Source organism: Panthera uncia (assembly GCF_023721935.1).
Source record: "Panthera uncia isolate 11264 chromosome A3 unlocalized genomic scaffold, Puncia_PCG_1.0 HiC_scaffold_11, whole genome shotgun sequence".
Taxonomy (NCBI): domain Eukaryota; kingdom Metazoa; phylum Chordata; class Mammalia; order Carnivora; family Felidae; genus Panthera; species Panthera uncia.
In genome coordinates, this window is record NW_026057578.1 from 29,568,019 (window position 1) to 29,588,326 (window position 20,308).

At 56.6% G+C, this 20,308-nt stretch overlaps 1 protein-coding gene and 1 pseudogene across 1 annotated transcript; one reads left to right on the plus strand and one right to left on the minus strand.

Annotated features, from left to right (window-relative positions):
* The first annotated feature begins 994 nt into the window (after positions 1-994).
* Positions 995-20,069, plus strand: HSPA12B (heat shock protein family A (Hsp70) member 12B). Its single transcript, XM_049650054.1, has 13 exons — positions 995-1,154; positions 6,261-6,320; positions 8,148-8,245; positions 9,212-9,336; positions 12,885-13,071; positions 13,418-13,522; positions 13,822-13,938; positions 15,870-16,044; positions 16,950-17,036; positions 17,475-17,579; positions 17,688-17,946; positions 18,412-18,515; positions 19,134-20,069. Exons 2-13 carry the CDS (start codon positions 6,278-6,280, stop codon positions 19,769-19,771), a joined length of 2,043 nt encoding a protein of 680 aa, XP_049506011.1. The 5' UTR covers positions 995-1,154; positions 6,261-6,277; the 3' UTR covers positions 19,772-20,069.
* LOC125936037 (FAU ubiquitin-like and ribosomal protein S30) lies at positions 9,331-12,316 on the minus strand (annotated as a pseudogene).
* Positions 20,070-20,308: the final 239 nt, after the last annotated feature.

Here is a 20,308-nt window from a genome sequence, read left to right on the forward strand (position 1 = left end):
GGGCAGTGAGGAGGAGGGACAGTATTCTAGGGAGGGAAAAATGGCCTCTGCAAAGGTTTGGGGTGGTGAGGCAGCTATGATGCCCAAAGAGCTGTGCGGCCCTTGTTTGGGGATGGGGTTGGAGACCAGACAGGAAGCCAACCCTCCTGGTGCAGAGAGACTTGGCTGAGAAGCAGACCTTGGCCCCCTTCCCACCTGTGCCCCAGCCCGAGTCCTTGTGGGGGCACACTGGGTAGAAGGAAAGGGGCCCAGCCCAGGCCCTGCCTACCAGGAGGTGGTGATGGGCAAGGTAAGAGGGCTGCTTTGGAAGGGCCTAGCAGAAAGGGGTCTCCAAACCCCTGTTTGGAGCCATGTCCTAGCACCCCCCAGAGCGCCTGATTTGGATAGGAAGAAGGCTGTGAGCCCTCACAGGAAAGGGGCTGGGTGCTCTTTGCAGAGACAGGGTGAGTTCCCAGTAATCCCCTTGCCAGCAATGAGAACCCTTCCTCAACACCCCAGGCCTCAAGGACAGAGCTGGGCCCCAGGCTGGGGCCCGAGGGGCTGACCTCACCTTCGATTCAGCCTTTTCTCTCTGACCCTTGGAGACCTGGCTAGGGATGGGAGGGGGTTAGAAAGTGGGATGGACTGGGGACTGTAAGGAGTCTGGGCCAGGGCCCTCCCTCACCAGCAGCGAGGCTCTGGAGTTGGGCTGGCCTAAACTGAGCCCCTGAGGTGGGCCTGTAGGGGCGAGGAGGGGGAGCCCCTCGGCCGCAGGAGGCCAACGAGGCGTCTGGAATTCCTCTTCCCTCCTTCCACCTCCCCTTCTCACACTTCGCCCCCTCCCACCCCCCAGGCTGCCGGCGGGGCGGAGGGGGGAGGCGCAGCGACGGGGCGCAGGAGGGGCGCTAGGAGGGGCTGGGACGCGGGGCCGGGCTGGGCCCCTCCGAGAGGCCCGCGCAGCCAGGCCCCGCCCCGGCCTCGCACATCTGGGCCGGGAGCGCGCGACCATCCGGCCTGGGGGAGGGGGCCGCGGGCGGGGTGGGCGGCGCGGGGCGAGCCTGAGGCGCGGGCTGGGCGCACGTCGAGGGCTGTGGCTGCCGCGGCGGGTACGACCAGGGGCTGCGGACCCGGGATCGAGGCGGCCGAACCCAGGTCGAACTGTCGGGAGGGTGGAGGTGAGTTCTGGGCGGGGGTCTCCCAGAGAGGAGAAAGGCGGCGAGCTGTGCGGTCCTGTCTGTCCCGGGCTGTAGGCTGAGAACCGACCCCCCCCCCAAAAAAAAAACTTCCTAACCCTGGCGGGTTGGGCTGGGGACAGATCCTGCAAGGCGTTCTCGCCATTGGGGCTGCGGGTTCAGAAAAGCAGTTGGAGCGGCGACCTTGTATTCACATCCAGGCTCCGAGACCCCACACACGCACTGCGGAGTGTGGGGGGCTGGGGAGACCCCTGTGCCGCGGTGGGGGTGGGGCTGGGGGACTGGAGTGGGGCTGGGGTCTTCTCCGGTAAGCCAGTTTGTGGAGAACACAATGCCTAGGTCAGACGTGGAGACCTGGGGGTTGAGTGTGTGTGTGTGTGTGTGTGTGTGTGTGTGTGTGTGTGTGTTTGGGGGAGGGAGGTCACCTGGTGGGAGAGGAGGGTCTTAGGGCCTATGGTCTGAGAAGCTCGAGAGTGGCAGTGACCAGGATGCCACAGTTCCAGACTGGGATGGCCTCCTGACCAGGGACCTCTGGATTCTCTCCACAGGCCAGCTGGGGGGCGGGGGGGCCCAGGGGGAGGGGCGGGAGCAGGTGGGGTGGGGTCTGGGCTCCCTGTAGGGGCAATGGAGCCAGTCTGTAAAGCAGGCTTGTGTTGTGGGGAGAGAGACTGGGAGGGAGGGAGCTCTAAAATATGGCCTCGATGTGAGAGCAAGCACAGCTTTAGAGCCCCAGAAGGTAAGGGAGGTGATGGGGGCCTGGTGGGCAGAGGATGGGAGGGGCTTTAAGCCTTGGGCTCTGTGGAACAGAGGTTGTTTGTGAACTGGAAGCCCCCATGGTGAGGACCCAAAGGGGGTGGGGCAGGATGTATGGAAAGAAAAGTTGAGGACAGGGAGGGGCCATGGGAGACCATTTATGGCACCCCCTGCCTCAGCACTGGAGGAGGCAACCTCCCTACCCCACAGCCTCCTACTGGTCCCTCTCCCAGAGGGCTCCTCTCTAGAGACAGACTGGAGCAGCTCTTTGGGTGCCATTTCTGATCTGTCCCTTGGCCCTGGTTGGCCCAACCTGTGGCTTGGGAGAAATGCCTGTGGCCTCTCTGCCTGCTGACAGAATCCCATCCCATTAAAGGGCTGGCAGGATGTTGAGCAGAAAACAGTGGATGGGAAAGGCAGGGTCCAGGCAGTCCCTGCCTGCAGGGGATGGAGAGGAACTGTAAAGATCAGGGTGGGCTCTTTGTCCTCATAGGCAGAGGACAGGTATGTGTGGAGCCCTGAAATCCAGCAACACCACACACCCTGAGTACACTTTGGGGGCATAAGTACCCAGCCTTAATGTCCCCTCCCCAGGAAGAGATCTCTGGAAAATTCTCTCCATCAGGCCAGTTCTAGGCTTTTGTGAGTCCAGGAAGCACTCTGGAATGGGAGTCTCCCGTTTTGAGTCTCTACTCAGCCACACCCTGTCATGGTCCCCAGTGACTAATAGGTCATACCTATTGGGTAGAAGTCAGGGCCAGGGGTCAGTGTGAAGCTGAAGATTAGAGATCAATATGAATCCAAGGGCTAGGGGTCACTCCATGGGAAGGTTAAGCGTCTGTCTGTGGGTAGGGTAGGGGTCAAGCTGGGGCCAGAGTTTAGCCTGTGCTTGTAGCCAGGAAATGACATTACTTTCTGTGTAAATCAAACTGCCCCACCCGGTTATGTTCAAACCCATAAGCATCCCCAGTCTGAAATTAGTCGGCCCCTGCGGTGAGGATCTACTTTGCCCCCTTTCCAGCTGTGGATTCTGTCCCAGTCGTAGCTTTGAGAAACCAATACTGTCCTTAAGTGTTTCTGGGGGCATATGCATGATGGGGGATGTCGCAAAGACATATGGGGCCACCAGGCCCTTCTACCTCCAACTCTCAAGGAATTGGCAGGATCCCCCTTCTTTAACACAGATTGATTCAGGTCCTCCCCCCCCACCAAAGAACTCAGAATGATTAGAATAAAAGTCTCAATAAGACCAAAAACTTCTAACAGAGAAAATTCAGAATCCACATCATGAAGGATAAGAATAACTGCTCACATATGGGGCTCCTGGGTGGCTGTCTGTTGAGCATCCAACTTTGGCTCAGGTCATGATCTCACTGTTTGTGAGTTCAAGCCCCACATCAGAATCTGTGCTGACAGCTCAGAGTCTGGAGCCTGCTTCAGATTCTGTGTCTCCCTCTCTCTCTGCCCGTCCCCCGCTCTCTCTCTCAAAAATAAATAAACATTAAAAAAAGAAGAAGAACTGCTCACATCTGTCCAAGTTCCTGCCCTTATCAACCACCTTCCTTATCTGGACTTGTAGGTCTTAACAAGCCCCCTGCATACCCCATTTTACGGGAAAGACACTGAAGCACAGAGAGGTGACATGATGCACTCTGGCCAGGTGCAATCGTAAACCCTTGCCGTCCCTGAGACCCCAGTGTAGGCACGATCCGTGTCCACATGCTCAGAGACAGGAGATAACTGGACCAGCTTCAGATAGCTGGGAGGACTGTAGGCACACAGTTTGGACATGGAATCCAGCTTAGAGGGATGACTCCTGAGTCTTCTTTTCCTGGTAGCTCTAGATTGATTCTCCTCTAAATACAATAGAGCCTTCATCCAGAAAATCCATTCATTCATTCATTCAACCACTTAGCACAGAGCCTGATGCAAACAAATGCTCAATAAGTTTTTTTTGCTCAAGAATCGAAACAATGCACAGACAGGGCTGTCAGCTTCCCCCTTGTGGCCTCAATCCACAGGGTGTGCTGTGGTCAATACTGTCAACTCTCTCAGAGGGAGAAAAACCCAATCTATGGTGTTTGCCAATTTCCTTGGTGTAAATACTTGTACCATGGCTAATTTCAAGTTAACCCATGTGATGTCCGTGAATGCAGAGTTGGAGAGAGATGCAGAATCAGCTCTCATGGCTGGGGAGGCTCACCTCCAGCACACCACTCCCTCTCCCTGCACTCAGCCCCTGTCCTGGCTCTCAAGGTCCACACCCATGTGCACTATTTGCCTTCCTGTTTCTTAGCATCACTCTGCTGCTCTGAGTGCCCCAAAGCAGCCCCTGTCTTTCCCGAGATTCTCACTCCTGGGCATCCAACTGTGCGCCTCCGCTGACAGCAGGATTGCATGTGTCTGGAAATGTCTATGGTGCTGGCCATGCAGGAGTATCCTGGACATGTCTGAGTGTCCGTCCACAATGGGGCTGGGCTGTGTAAACTGTGTGTGAGCAAGGGTGCGTGCTGTGCATATGTGTGCATGCGTGTGGTGGTGCCCAGCTCTGCGCTCACCTGCATTCTGTTAGCAAAACTTCCTGATCAGGCCACTGGCTACAGAGAGGGAGGGGGCTCTGAGTAGCCTCACCTTTGTTTAGGGGGGCTGCCAGGCCCACAGCTGAGGACTTTAGCACAGGTTATCTGAAGATCGGCCCAGGAACACGTTAAGCAGCACTTCTCAAACTTTCATGTGCACAGATCTTGTTAAAATGCAAGTTCTGACTCAACAGGTCTTGAGCGGGGCCTGAGGTTGTGCATTTCTAACAGCTCCCAGGGGGCTCTGGTGCTGCTGCTTCTAGCCTGGCCCCCAGACACAAACTCAGGTTGCTCCCATCTTAGAAAAGAAAATGAAAGCACATCTTCCCGTCCTCAGGCTTTCTGTTCCTCCAGCTACTGCCCTCACACCAGCCCCTGACCTCAGCCATGCTTCTTGGAAGTGCTCACTGCATTCTCTTACCCTCTGCTCGCTCCTTGCCCAGGCTCACTTGACTTCTACCCCATCTCTTTCATTCTGCTGAAATGATGGCCTTGGGCCACTAGAACAGGTGTTGCAAGGCTCCCCTAATAACCTCTAAAGGCATCTAGCTTCGCGTACTTCTCTTAGATCCGAGATCTTCATGGGACTATAGCAAGCATCCAGTCTTCTCCAGCAGCACACCTTCCTCCAGCCAGCCTTTCAGTGCTGGTTCTCCCTACTCTTCCCCCACTACTCCCTGCCAGGCCTCCCTTGACATGACTCCCAAATGTGCATCTCCCCCTCAGCTTTCTCTCTGACCTCTGCATCATACACCATCTGGCTCCTTGGTCTGTTCTCTGGGAAGTTTCAATACTGCACCTAGAACTCTGCCCCTTTCCCCTGCCAGTCTGCCCTTCTCCGGTATTCTCCATCTCACTGTCCATCCCCTAGCTCGAATCGGACAATGTCACCCTTGACATCTTCGTCCTAATCCCCAATATCCAATCCAGCCATCTTCTATCAGCGCTGTTGGTCTCTCTAACTTCAGAACTCGACTTGTCTCAAGACACATAGCTACCACCATCATCTGTCGCCTGGTGCCCCCATAGGGCTTCTGCTTCCAAACTGCCTGCTGCAATCTGCACTCTCCATACAGCCAAGGGACTTTTTAAAATGCAGATTTAGTCATGCCCCCAATTCTGCTCAGCTACTTCAAACCTTTCAAGATTTGCTGTTCCCCATCATATAAAACCAAATCTAAAATAGGGTCCTGGAGGGTCTGCCTAGAGGATCAGCCCAGCCCAGCCCAGCCTCTCTCTCCAGCCTTACCAAGCCTTTCTGCTTGGTTTGTATCCAGCTGTGACCTTGACAGCATCATTTGTAATCTCAAATTCACTTCGGTGATTATCCTACTGTAATCAGTTTCCCCACCAGCCTGTAGGCCTCCAGGGCGGGAACAGTGTCTCTCTGGGTCGCTAATGTCTGCTAACACCTGGCACAGAGTGGGCACTCGAAAACATTTAGGAGCATCCTGATTCCAACAAAGCAAATGTTAAGACATTTTGGAGACAAGCTGGCACTGTGGGACTGAATGTTAGCCGAGCCTAAGGAATTGCTGTTAATATTGTCACACATGATGAGGATGTTGCAACGACGTTTGTGGAGTCTTTATCTGTTGGAGCGACGTATTGAAGAATTTATAGGTGAGACAACGTGATGTCTGGGATTCGCTTCAAAGGACTCTAGCCAAAAGTAAATAACTAAAATAAATAAGCTTTCAATAAGGGAACAAAGGAACAAATAAATGCCATTCTGTTTGTCTGTTCCTGTTGACAGTCACAGGGCCTGCAGAGATGCTGGCTGTCCCAGAGATGGGCCTGCAAGGGCTGTACATTGGTAAGACTCTCCTCCCTCCCCCAGCCTGTGCCCTGACCCACCACCCCTCTCATCCTGACACTGAGACCCACCCCCAGCCTGCACATGGGCAACTCTCCCAGACGAGGTTCTTGAGACAGTGTGTTTGTGCAGGAAGGGTTGGTGCTTACAGGACTGTGTATGTGAGTGTGTGTCTGTGAGTGTGTGCACAGCGGGTCTGTGTGCACAGGACTGAATTCGTTTGCATGTCTTGGGCAGGGTCTGTGTACACAGGACCTGGTATGAGTGTGAGTGTGTGTGTCTGTGTGTGTCTGTGTCTGTGTCTGTGTGTCTCTGTGTGTCTGTGTCTGTCTGCCTGAGGGTAAGTCTGTGTGCAAGGCCTTGTATGAGAGTGTATATATTGGCAGGTGGTCTGCATGCACAGAATTCTGCGCGTGTACACCTTCATCTGCCTCTGGCCTGGTCTGGGAGCAGGCTCTGGGCTCTCTGCAGGGGTGGGAGGCCAGAAGTCAGGAGGGCCACTCCTCAGGAAGTCCATTAACAAAGACCTGGTGGGCTGGGCCTTCCTTCCTGCCTCCCTTCCCAGGCCCAAGCCACAGCAACTTGGCCCCTCAAGCTGGAGCTGGTGGCAGGGCCCAGGCCCGTACTGGCCGCTTAGAAAAAGGAGCCCTGGGACACTGACCACCATAACCCTGCCCCTCCAGCACCTCAAGACAGACTCTGGCCCTGTCCAGGCACTTCCTAGAATCCCCTGTATGTACATGTTCCCAGGGTATCCCAAGGCCAGCAAGAGCTGGGACCTATCAGGGCACACAGCAGGGTAGCTACTGAAGGAATACAGGACCTGGCCTAAAGCAAGCCAGACCAGTTGACGTGTCCACGGGTCTTCATGCAAGACCCCATCAGCCTCCTGGGCCAGCCTCCCTGTCCCCACACATGAATCTCAGGGCAGCCCAGCACTGCTGGTAGGGGCCTTAGCAACGCCCAGTGGGGTGGTGATGAGCCACCAGCCCACACCTAGGGGATTTCCAGCCAGGCAGGCCCCTAAACTGCCTGATCCTCCAAGCCAGGCTTTGGGCTGCCTTCTGGAGCTGCTGTTTCCTCCCAGCAAAGGTCCAGCTCAGTGCTGGGCCTGAGAGAGGGTTTCAGTGGGACCTCCTGCCCCTAGATGCTGGCTCCAGGTTTCCATGTGTTGTAGGGAAGGGAGGCTCAAAATCCAACTTCCTAGTGTTGTGGACATGCCTCAGCTCAGAGCTGGGCTGGGGGAAGCACGATTCGCCTTCTTGATCCTCACCACAGAGCCAGCTGGGCCTATCCTTGGCCCTTGGTGGAGGGAGGGGGAGAGGGAGGGTGACTCCCTCGGGTCCTGATTAGAACCATGTGGCCAAACTCTAGTGGGGAGGGGAGCAGCCCCTCCTGCTGCTCAGTTCTGTCTGCAGTTCCCCACCTCTTCTGGTTTCTCTGCCCTCCACCCTCACCCTGCCCCAGGAGCCCACTCACCCATCTCTCCTGCCCTTCTGTCTCTAGACTCAGTCTCCCCCAGTCCCCATAATTCTTCTCTATCTCTCCCCTCACCTGCTGTGTCTTAGGGATGCTGGGGGAGACAAGGAGTCCTCAGGTGAGGCATGGGTCACCCTCCAGGGATGGGTCACCTCAAATCGATAACATGCCCTCAGTCCTCCCCTGCCTGCCTCGGTCTTGTCCTTCCTTCCCTCCCCAACTATTTCCCCTTCCGCAGCAGGGTGCCCCTTGCCTCAGCCCAGCAAGGACTGATGGAGAACCTCCCAGTGCCCAGCCACCAGCTCCTAACCTGATGGTGTGCCAGAGTAACTTACCCTCTCTTTGCAGGCTCTAGCCCCGAGCGGTCCCCCGTGCCCAGCCCGCCCGGCTCCCCAAGGACCCAGGAAAGCTGTGGCATTGCCCCCCTCACACCCTCGCAGTCTCCAGTAAGCCCGGGAACAGGGATCCTGGTGGTGGGTGGCCTGGGTGGTATGGAGGCAGGTCACACTCCAGAAAGCAAGGCCTGGTGTCTACCAGAGCCTTAGCAGGGCCTGGGTTGGGCTGGGGGTGCTGCCTGGATCTTGCCCTTGCATTCTCCAGTCATGTCCCCCCCAGAAGAGTTAGCCTTAGGTGACCTTGGACTCTAGGGGTAACAGTCTACTAAGGTGAACCCAATGTAACTAACACCCAGATAGCACCACTCTGGGGTGACACCCGTAGACCATAGCCTGCCTAGGGCAAGGAGACTTCTGACATGTAGTGGTATATCTGGGGAAGAGAAGACACATATTGCTAAACGTTAGTTTGGAAACTACTAGCTTGAAGTATCCAGGATATAACCTTCTCCCAAACTCCCTGGGGCACCCCACCCAGGATGGCCTCACCTAGTGATGCAGCCTGGAGACCCCCTTGTTCTTAGGGAGCCCAGGCCTGGCCTGGGAGAAGGCAGAGCCGCTCTGGGCACGTGCACAGGCCTTTCTTCTCTGCCACAAAACTGACAGAATCTGGTCGTGTCACTGTGGACACAAAGATCTAGGGGGTCAAATATACACAGGTCTGTGTGTTACTGAAGCTGCCCAGAAGAGCGAGATTGCTCTCAGCTGGGCCGGGGCTGTGCGGTGCTGTGAGATGGGGGTGGGGCTCAGGCCAGCCAGGCAGAAGGTGGACAGAGAACCGAAAGAGGAAAGCAAGAGCTTATGCCACAAGCTGCAGAGGGTGACCTGAGAGGCCTTGGGCTTCTGAGCAGTTGCAGTTCCAGGGCTTAGCCTGGAGGCTAGGTTAGGGGAGGGGATTTGGGGCAGGTGGCTGGAGCCGGGGCCAGTCTGGACCACAGCCAGGGGAGAGGAGGGGCTTCGGCAGGCAGTCAGTCGGGCCCTTGGGCTGCTGCCTGACTCTGGATCTTGTCCTCACAGAAGCCCGAGGCCCGAGCCCCCCAGCATGCTCCCTTCTCTGTGGTGGTGGCCATTGACTTTGGCACCACCTCCAGTGGCTATGCCTTCAGCTTTGCCAGTGATCCTGAAGCCATCCACATGATGAGGTGAGGGTGGCTGAGCTGGGAGATTGGGGCGGGGGGTCCTCACTCCCTGGGATGGGCCTGGTCTCAGAAAGACTGTCACTGAAGAGACATGGGGTCTCTCCAGAGCTCCCTCCATCCCTAGCTTGGGGCTTCCTGTGGGGGCAGAAAGTTAGAGGATGGGTCCTAGGCCTGGGCCCCATCCTCAATCAGAGAAACACCCAATAGAAATATTGGGTTTCGTTTTTTTTTTTTAAGTTTACTTATTTATTTTGAGAGAGAGGAGTGCAAGCAAGGGAGGGAGAGAGAGAGAGAGAGAGGAAGACAGAATCCCATGCAGGCTCCATGCTGTCAGCACAGAGCCCAGCATGAGTCTCGAACCTATGAACCGTGAGATCATGACCTGAGCTGAAATCAAGAATCTGATGTTTAACCAACTGAGCCACCCAGGAGCCCCTGGGCTTCATTTTTAATTTTAAAAAATGTTACAGTTAAATACACAAATGCCTTTCTGGGCTTGTACACAAATGCACACAGGCATATATGCACATATATGTGTCTGTAAAATAAAAGTGGGAGGGGTGTCTGGTGGCTCATTCGGTTAAGCATCCAACTTTGGCTCAGGTCATGATCTCGTGGTCCATGAGTTCGAGCTCCAGGTTGGGCTCTGTGCTGACAGCTCAGAGCCTGGAGCCTGCTTCAGATTCTGTGTCTCCCTCTCTCTCTGCCCCTCCGCCACTCACACTCTGTCTCTCTTTCAAAAATAAATAAACACTAAAGAAAGAATTTAAAATAAAAATGGGATATCATACAACTTGCCTTACTTTAAGCTTTCAACATTATTTTGTAGATGTTTTGTGTCAACACATAAAGCCACAATTTCTTTCTTTTTTTTTTTTTTTTTCAAATCCACCTGCTTTATTTTTTCTTAAAAAAGGAAAAAGAAAAATGAACCAGCCAAACAAAAACAAGGCGGCCTCCTGGCTCCCTTGGGCTCTGGGCATGCATCTTGGTTGACAGGTCTGTTCTTATATAGGCTCCTGCTGAAGCCACAATTTCTTTTAACAGCTGCGGAGTACAGACATAATTTGTCCACTTTTCTACTGATAGTTTTAGGAGGTTTCTTGTCCTCTAATTTTTCACTATTACACGAAGTGCTGCAATGAATGTCCTTCCTTGAAAACCTGTGCTGGGATTTCTGCGCAGTAGACTCCTACAGGCAGATTCCTAGGTTCAACACCTCAGGTGAAGGACAGGGACATGAAGGATCAGAGGGCTGAGTTGACAAGTTACACAGCTGTTATGAAAGAGATGTTCAAAAAAAAAAATACATCCTGATATAGTTGAGTTTTGTTTGAACAACACATTTGATACTCCCCTCCAGGCCTCAAGACCCTGATCCTTTATGTCTTAGGGAAGCTGCGGCCAGTAGGTGGAAGGCCCTTCTAGAAGACCCCAAAGCTCCAACCCAGATTGGGATGAGGGAGCAAAGGGGCTTCCCCAGGGCCCAGAAGGGTAGATGGCGGGGTGGATGGAGAAACAAACATAAGGGTTACTTCCCCAAAGATACAAGGAACTTGACCTGCATGAGCATGAACTGCCCTTCCCCTTTCTCTGCTCCACCCACATCCACATTTAGGCCACAATGGCTCTGGGCACTTACAGCCCTCAAGGGGCTGCAGGACATCCCAGCTGGCATGTTTGTCAGTGCACACCGTTGAGACCATGCTGGACCCTATGTTGGGGCAGAGGACACAAGAAAGGACAGTGTCTCAGTCCTGTGGACGAGACAGTCACAGGAAGTAATTGGGGGACATCTTGGCTTCTTCCCAAACCCTCCCCACTCTACCAGTCACCAAGCCCTATCACTTCTACCTCTCTAGTATCTCTGGAACACCCAGCCACTTCTCTCCACAGCCACAACCCCTAAGTTCAGCCCCACCCACTCTCACCTGGATGGTTGCAAAATCCTCGTCTCTGGTTTTCCTTCTCCATTTTTCCTCCCCTCCATCTGTTGCCATGTGGGGACCAGTGACCTTTCTTTTTTCTTTTTCTCTTCTCTTCTCTTCCTTTCCTTTTCTTTTCTCTTCTCTTCTCTTCTCTTCTCTTCTCTTCTCTTTTCTCTTCTCTTCTCTTCTTCTCTTTCTTTCTTTTTTGACTCACTAAGTAGCTTTATTAGAGAAAGCCAGGATTACAAAGGACTTAAGAGTTGGCATTGGGGCCCTTCTTTTGACAATGGTGGGCACGACATTAACAAAGCACCAGTTTTACTGCATCCACTGCTTGGCCTGGCCTGTCTTCTTTTTCTCCTGTTTGGCCACTTTGGGAGTCTGCCCCCTTACTTTCCCAGCATGGCCCAGAGAACCATGGACTTCACCTCCAAGCATGTGGATGGTTCCCCCAGAGTGGTCAGAGCCTCCACCCCACACAGGCCCTGATAGCTTCATCTTCTAGGGGTGTGCCTGTCAGGAGCACGATTTGATCTCCTTGGAGCATGGCCCCCCCAACAAGTCTATGTGAGCCTTGATCTGGGCAACTGTCTCCTGGCTAGCCACCTCGAGGGTGTGTAGCTCCTGAGTGCGAAGCTCCTGGGTGCGAACAAAAGGCTACATACCAGCGACTGAATGGTGGTCACTGCTGCTGCTACCACAAAGATCAACCGGTGACTTTTCTAAAAGCAAATGTGGTCATGATTCTTCATTCTTCTACTTAAAGCCCACCAAAAGAATTCAGATGTGGCATTTGATGCTCTTCCCTAGCTGACCTTAACATTCCTGTATTTTCTCCTTCTGCATTTTGAGCCAGCCTATAGCTGGTTATCCCTGCGCTTTCACACCTCTCCACATGCTGTGCCTTCTGCCTGGATTCCCAGTTCTCTCCCCTAAAGGCTGCAGGGGACAAGCTTGGCCTAGAGGGTTCAGGGCATCAGAGAAGTTAGAGGAAGGGGAGAAACAAGTTGCCAGACCAGTGAACTAGACCAGGAGTTCTGGGTGGAGATCCACATGGTGCCTGCAGATAGGGAGGCTTGGAATCTCATTCAGGTTTGGGGATCTTGCTGGAGGTGCAGTCAACTGGGGTGTAGCTGTTGAAGTGGGTCAGATAGGAATGATCACAAATGCTTTGAAGAAGCTTGGCAGTGGAAGACAGCCTAGAGGAGGGCACACCATCTGGCTGGGAGAAAGCCTCTGCTAGAGTCCTCAGGAGATACGTCAGGAGGCCAGACCCAGGCAGGTGGATGATGGCCTGCTGCTGCTTAAGGAGGGAGGCGAAGGCCAATGGTGTACCTCATGGAGGAAGCAGGAGCTGAGAATGTTGATAGGTCCTGTGGCCCCATGGATAGAAAGGATCCCATGAGCAGCATTTTATGGAGATTTGAGTGGATGCCAAGCACTGTCTTCAGGAGAACTCTAAGAGGTAGGTACTATTATTATCTCCATATTACACGTAGGAAGACTGCTGCTCAGGAAGGCTAGGTGGCCTGCCCAAGGTCACACAGCTGATTCCAGAGCGGGTACCCAACCTCAGGAAGGGAGGGTTTCGCTGACAACACTGACAGTCCTGTGCCCCCACAGGAAATGGGAGGGCGGGGACCCAGGAGTGGCCCACCAGAAGACCCCCACCTGCCTGCTGTTGACCCCGGAGGGCGCCTTTCACAGCTTTGGCTACACTGCCCGCGATTACTACCATGATCTGGACCCTGAGGAGGCGCGGGACTGGCTCTATTTCGAGAAGTTCAAGATGAAGATCCACAGCGCCACTGTAAGGCACATTCTGGCTTGGGACACTCCAGCCAGGGAGGCGGGGGCAGGAGGGGAAAGGGCAGGGCTCAAGGAGGGTGAGCAAAGGTAAAAGGTGAGGAGAGGCTGAGGGGGCTTGGGAGTCAAAGTGGAGGAGGGGCTAAGGGGTGAGGCCGGGATTAGAGGAGGGCGGGGCTAATGAGAGGGCTGGGGACAGAACTGGTGTTCTCCTGGATTAGCAGGAGAGCCCAGCTGAGCCCACACTTCGGAGGGGAAGCACCAGGAAATGGCGTGATTTTCAGAGAGAGTTTGTCAGGAAATGGGGGTAGAGCTATGGCCTCCTGCAGAATCGCCTATGTTCCTGCCAGGATCTCACCCTGAAGACCCAGCTAGAGGCTGTAAACGGAAAGAAAATGCCTGCCCTGGAGGTGTTCGCCCATGCCCTACGCTTCTTCAAGGAGCATGCCCTTCAGGTGTGCTGTGGCCCCATCCCTGCCCACCGGGGCAGGGACCCCCGCCAGGTCCATCTTTTCCTGTCAGCCCATCCGTTAGAGGTCAGAAGTCATTTTCGCCAGCCCCTGCCTTCCTATCTGATAGAGCCTGCATGGGCCATACGGGTGTTGGGGGAGGAGGTGTTAGGAATTCTTCCAACTCAGCTGGGAAGTCCTTCCTGAGGCCTGATTAGTCCCTCCAGCTCCCATAGAAGGCTGAAGACACCTCCCACCCCTGCAACCCAAGCCAGCCTACCTCTCATTGCCCCCTCCTGCTCCAGGAGCTGAGGGAGCAGTGCCCATCGCTGCCAGAGAAGGACACCGTGCGCTGGGTGTTGACGGTGCCTGCCATCTGGAAACAGCCTGCCAAGCAGTTCATGCGTGAGGCTGCCTACCTGGTGAGGATGTGCAAGGCAGACCAGTGGGCATAGCTCTGGAGGGCTCTAGGGATGGCCCCAGATTCTCATTTACCCACCACTCTTGGGACTGGTCACTGTGTACAAAGACCTCTGGCCTTCCCCTGCTGGGCATTTTGGAAGGTTGTCGCCACCAGGAGAGGGTGTGAGCCTGCAGGAACAGAGAGCAGAGGGACGAGAGGCATGGCCCAGGCCAGCTTAGCCAGCGTCTTAGGTCGGGTTTCCTAGCAGAGCCCAAGATGGGTCCTATGCATGTGGTGTATTGGAGAAGGGCTCTTGGGAGAAAGAGGAGTGAGGGAAATGGGCCAAGAGAAAGAGCCGAGCAGGAATGTGGTCTCAACTGGAGTCTAGCCTCAGCCCAATCCCATGAAGAGCACTGGAGGGAGAACTGTACCCAGCAGTTGACCACAGGAAGGCAAGGGGGCCCGCTTTTTTGTATATCCATATTGGTCTGTTGTTGGTTGCTGGAAGTGAGGGGGAAACCTTTCCAAGTGAGGTGGTTTCCATTCAGCTGAGGGCAGTTCTCTAGAGAAGGGGGGGGGGGGGCAGCTGGGAGCCAGTAGCAGCTAACACACCGTAGCTGGGCAGCCAGCTCCGGTATTTTCAGGGGCTCCACCACCATGCCCCAGCCACTGTAAGCTCTGGAGTAGGGGAGACAGGACTACGAAACTATGAAGGGAGGTGATTTGGGTCAATGCTTCCTGGGCTTCCTACCATAAGAGATGCCCAAAGGTCTGGAGACTGGGGGAACCTGAGTGCACAACTCAGGTTCCCCCACCTCCAGGAAGATGGGGTGGGGAAAGAGGGGAGCACAGCCTCTCAGAGCAAAACTCATTGCTTGGTCCTCCCCCTGGGGCCTTGGGGGACACCCAAGGACCTCCAAAAGGTTTGCCTGTGCACCCCTTGGAAGATACCAGAACCCTCAACCCCCCATGCTCCTGTGGGCCAGGCATGCCCCAGGTGCCAGGTCTGCAGGTGCCTACACTTGTCCCTGGAAGGAGCTAACCCTGAGGTGGTGGGCATTCCCCCACCCCACAGAGACCAGGATGAAAGCAAGGCTGTGCCCAGCCAGAATAAACACCCCCCACCCTAGTGCCCCCTGCTGGTTTATCCACTCTGCTTCCTCCCACACTGTTCCTGGCTGCCAGCTCAGGAAGGGCTGGCCCTGGGCAGGAAGTCTCGATACCCACCCGTCCCCAACCCCCACCTGGTCAGAATCCAGGGAACCCCACAAAACCATAAAGTACTTCCCACAGGGATCCCCTGTCCCAATATAGGAAGTAACAGATCCCAAGTGTTTTTCTCCTCACAACTGGCCCCTCCTGGCGCCTGGAATTTCACTGTTGAGAGTCTCTTGATGCCTATATCTGATTCTCTGGGGAACAGAGTTCTCCTGGGAGTGGGGAGGCCTGTGGCTATTATCTGACACCAGCCTGGTGAAGGAAAAGGGCTCAGTGAGCCAAAGGTGACCGCCCCCCCCATACCACCTCCTCTGATTGGTGGTCTGGCCATTACACCCCATACATACTGTGCTAGAGTCTAGGTTTACAGCCTCAACCAGTGCTCAGCTGGCCAGCCCTGCACCTGTGAAGGGGACCTTGCTACAGCCTGGGCAGCTTAGAGGGGCACGTCCCAGATGCTCTCGGTTTTCACTGCCTAGGGTCTCTTCCTGCTGGGCAACCCCATGGTATTCTTGGCCATGGCCATGGCCCTCCCCAGCCTGGTCACAGGGTAGCCGTGAGGCAGCTCCAAATTTGGGCAGCTTGGAGGGGCCTGGGAGGCCTAGCATGGGTGAGGTGTGACGGGGAGGAGGTGGGAGCCCCAAAGGCCCTGGTTGCCTGCCCTGAGGTGCCATCTTAGGTATGACACTTGGCCCATGGAGGTCCCTGGCCCCGCCCACCACCTATTCCCAGGCTGGCCTGGTGTCGAGGGAGGATGCAGACCAACTACTCATCGCCCTGGAGCCAGAGGCTGCCTCTGTCTATTGCCGCAAGCTGCGTCTACACCAGCTCGTGGACCTAAGCAGCCGGGCTCCAGGCAGTGGACGCCTGGGTGAGCGCCGCTCCATCGATTCCAGCTTCCGGCAGGGTGAGCTGCACTTGGGGGCACTGACTGGTGGTATTACATTTGCCCTGGGAGGGTCAGAGGGTCACTGAGGCCAGGCACTCAGCCATGTCCCACACGAAGAGGACACCCCCCCTCCCCCAGCCACATCTCTGGTGGAATTCAGTCTGAGGAAGGAGGTGCAGCCCTGACCTGGGGGAGCCCAATCTGAGGATAGAGATTTCACCTTGTCCTGGGGGAGCACTGTCTGAGCAGGGTAGGACTCCATCCCAGTCCTGAATCTGAGGGTAGGGGGACACAACCTGCCCTGAGGGGAGGTGCTCAGGTGAGAAAGGAAGAAATCAGCCCCTACTCTGAGCCAAAGGTGGTCTTCAGTTTTCTCTTAAACAGCCACTGAATCAGCAGCTTCTCCCGTCCTGGCACATCAGCTATCTTCTCCCTCCCCCACAACAGCCCTGAGCTGCTGCTACCAAGCTCAAACTCCAGTGCCAGGGCCGTGCACTGAGACAGCTATGGTCAGTCTTAGTCACTCTCCCAGATGCCACCTCCCATGACTAGGAGAAATCCCAAGTCCCAGGCTCCCCTGGATCCCCCAAGATCCCCCCCCCCACACACACACAGCTCCTCCAAGCTCTCCTAACCCCTCTTTTGCAGTGGCCCTAGCCCACCTACGCTAAGGGAATGTCCTGAGGCCAGAAATACTTCCTTCCCCTCAGCTGTTGGTCACAGCACCTGAGATTACCGCATCGGGTTTTCTGGATCCTTTGAGGTTCAGCATTGCCTTCTCCTACTTAGGAGTAGAGCAGGAGTTTCAGAAGAACTGGCTGCTCCAGATGCTCATGGAGGGTGCTGGTGGGAGGATGGGGTCGAGTGTGGTAGCTGAGGCACCTCCTTCTAACCCCACTGTCCTGCTGTCCCTCAACCCCCAGCCCGCGAGCAGCTGCGCCGGTCCCGCCACAGCCGCACGTTCCTGGTGGAGTCCGGCGTCGGAGAGCTGTGGGCAGAGATGCAAGCAGGTGGGGGTGGGGGTGGACGGGTGTTTCTTGAGCCCTGCGGGTCATCATATACTGATTGGGGGCATGGGAACATTTGCGAAGTGGGGTTCAGACCTTAGAAACGCAGACCCTCCTCCTCCATTAGCTGCACCTAACCTGGCAGTCTCATGGTTACCTGCACCCCCAACCCACTCAGCCGCGCCCCTAACTCCCACTTCTGGAGATTCTCCGCGGATGGAGTTGCAGAGCACTGGAAACATTTTCCTCCAAAACCTTACGCCCGTACCCATTGGCGTAAGGTTCAAGCACCTGAAGTCCCTTACAGCCACCCCACCCCCATCCTCCCCGCAGGCAAGGCTAGCGACTGGGGCAGGGCTGGGGGCTGGGTGAACCTGGAAGGGGCGCAGAGCTGAGGGTGCAAAGCAAGCCAGGAGTGTGTGCTCACGCTCGCCGCCGCAGGAGACCGCTACGTGGTGGCAGACTGCGGGGGAGGCACGGTGGACCTGACCGTGCACCAGCTGGAGCAGCCGCATGGCACCCTAAAGGAACTCTACAAGGCATCTGGTGAGTAGCCAGGCAGCACCCTTGGTGCCCAGAGCGCCCAGGCCCCGCCAATGCCCCCTGGCGGCTGAGTCTGCGCTGACGCCCCCTTCACTCCCTGCCGGGTCTCAGGCGGCCCCTATGGCGCGGTGGGCGTGGACCTGGCTTTTGAGGAGCTGCTGGGCCGCATCTTTGGAGAAGACTTCATCGCCACCTTCAAAAGGCAACGCCCGGCAGCCTGGGTGGATCTGACCATCGCCTTCGAGGCCCGCAAACGCACGGCAGGCCCACACCGTGCAGGGGCACTCAACATCTCGCTGCCTTTCTCCTTCATTGACTTCTACCGCAAGCAGCGAGGCCACAACGTGGAGACAGCCCTGCGCCGGAGCAGGTGGGCCCGGGGACCAAGGACTCAAGCAGGGTTTGCGGATGCCGGACGCCCCTGCAAGGGAGGATGTGGGCCCCAGAGGACAGTGGGAGGTCTGCCCAATCTGCCCTGTGTACATGTCTTACCAGCTGGAGTCAGGGGAGGAGCCTAAGCACCCCAGCTAGAATCCTCAGGCCCGGTCCGTGGCAAGAGAATCTTCAGCCCCCAGGGAAAGGGCCTACATTTTGCGCCTCCCCGCACCCCCACAGCCACACACACCATGCGGGCCAGGCGCCTTCGCTCCTCTGCCTGGAGGCTCCTCTCCTGGGACTTCATGCCTGGAACTGGAGCAGGCAGACGGCTAAAAAGCTCCTGAGGGAGTGGGGTGGAAGGACACAACATGCAGTCAGTGCCCAGTGCACAGAAGGCCTGGAGCAGGGGTAGAGCTCCAGACCCCAGCCCATGAGCCTGTGCCCCCTTCACCAACAGCGTGAACTTCGTGAAGTGGTCCTCACAGGGGATGCTCAGGATGACTTGTGAGGCCATGAACGAGCTCTTTCAGCCCACGGTCAGTGGGATCATCCAGCACATAGGTGAGTACGAAGCTTGGGTCCTCCACTAACCCCCACATTCACACTCAGACGCAAGAATGACCACTCCTTATTAGTGCCCGGACCCTCCACACATCCAAACACCGGAATGAGACCCAGAATCATCTGGGACAACCGGAGGACACAGTGTGGTGGGTATTAAGAGCTAGGAGGGATGATGTGTACAGCCTCTCCAAGTGAAAGACCCTCTGGTGCCTCAGTTTCCTCATTCATAAAACGGAGTGATAGCACCGGGTTCCCAAAACTGTTATCATAGGGACTTGAAGAGCTGAAGTACTAGAGATGCGCCCACAGTGGGCAGCAGGCACTGTAAATGCGTATCCTTATCTCTTTGCCCTCCAGGACATGGAGGAGGAGGAAAGGGGGGGTAGAGTGTCAGGGAAGCAGAGCCCGTGAAGGCTGCCTGGAGCACTCAGTGAAAACTCGGTTTTTCTTCCTCAGAACCCGTCTACCGTTTTAGGGTGAGATGGCTAGCTTCTAGTTGCCAGCAGGATGCAGGATGGTGGAGGGGAGGTGCCCGAGGCCGCACCGCGGCGGCCTCAGAGGCTGGTGCTCTGTGTCACCTCCCTTTCCATCCTCTCCTCCCGCCCCCTCCCGCAGAGGCGCTGCTGGCACGGCCCGAGGTGCAGGGCGTGAAGCTGCTGTTCCTGGTGGGCGGCTTTGCCGAGTCGGCTGTGCTGCAGCACGCGGTGCAGGCGGCGCTGGGCGCCCGCGGCCTGCGCGTGGTGGTCCCGCACGACGTGGGCCTCACCATCCTCAAGGGCGCGGTGCTGTTCGGGCAGGCGCCGGGCGTGGTGCGGGTGCGCCGCTCACCGCTCACCTACGGCGTAGGCGTGCTCAACCGATTCGTGGCTGGGCGCCACCCGCCCGAGAAACTGCTGGTCCGCGATGGCCGCCGCTGGTGCACCGACGTCTTCGAGCGCTTCGTGGCCGCCGAGCAGTCGGTGGCCCTGGGCGAGGAGGTGCGGCGCAGCTACTGCCCGGCGCGCCCGGGCCAGCGGCGCGTGCTCATCAACCTGTACTGCTGCGCCGCCGAGGACGCGCGCTTCATCACAGACCCCGGCGTGCGCAAGTGCGGCGCGCTCAGCCTGGAGCTAGAGCCCTACGACGGTGCGTCCTCCGGCCGCCGCGAGATCCGCGCCGCCATGCAGTTTGGCGACACCGAGATTAAGGTCACCGCCGTCGACGTCAGCACCAATCGCTCCGTGCGCGCCGCCATCGACTTTCTTTCCAACTGAGGGCGTGCGCGAGGACCAGTTCCCCAGTGCCAGGCCCCGCCCTCTTGTGGTCGTGGGGTCGGCTCTAGTGGATGGAGCTGCTGGTTCTGAAGTCGCGCCTCTTCCCCCACCCTCCCGCCTGGGGAGATGAGGTCGCAGGATGGGTGGGGACAGACTCTGGCTTTGGAATTGGGCCCAGGTCCGCTGACTGGAAGGCTGCAGAGCCCTGCCAAGGGCTGAGGTCAAGGAATCAGAAGAGGTTTGTAAGCCGGTGCGCCCACAGGGAACACGTCACCCCGAAGGCAGAATGCACCAGAAGACCGAGCCCTGGCCTGAACTGGGGGGGGGGGGGGGGGGGGGGGGGGGGAGGTGTGAAGGCAGCCGGGAGAGGCGGAGCAGGGCCGCTGCAGGAGGGGCAGCAGGAGGAAGGAGGATGTGCAGAGCTTTGGCCTGAAGGGCCGCGTGCGTGGATTGATGGGCTCAGCCTACACAGGGAGCTGGGCAGAGCAGCCCCATGCCACAGAAAAATGGCTGGGGACTGGCACGAGAGTCACAGGA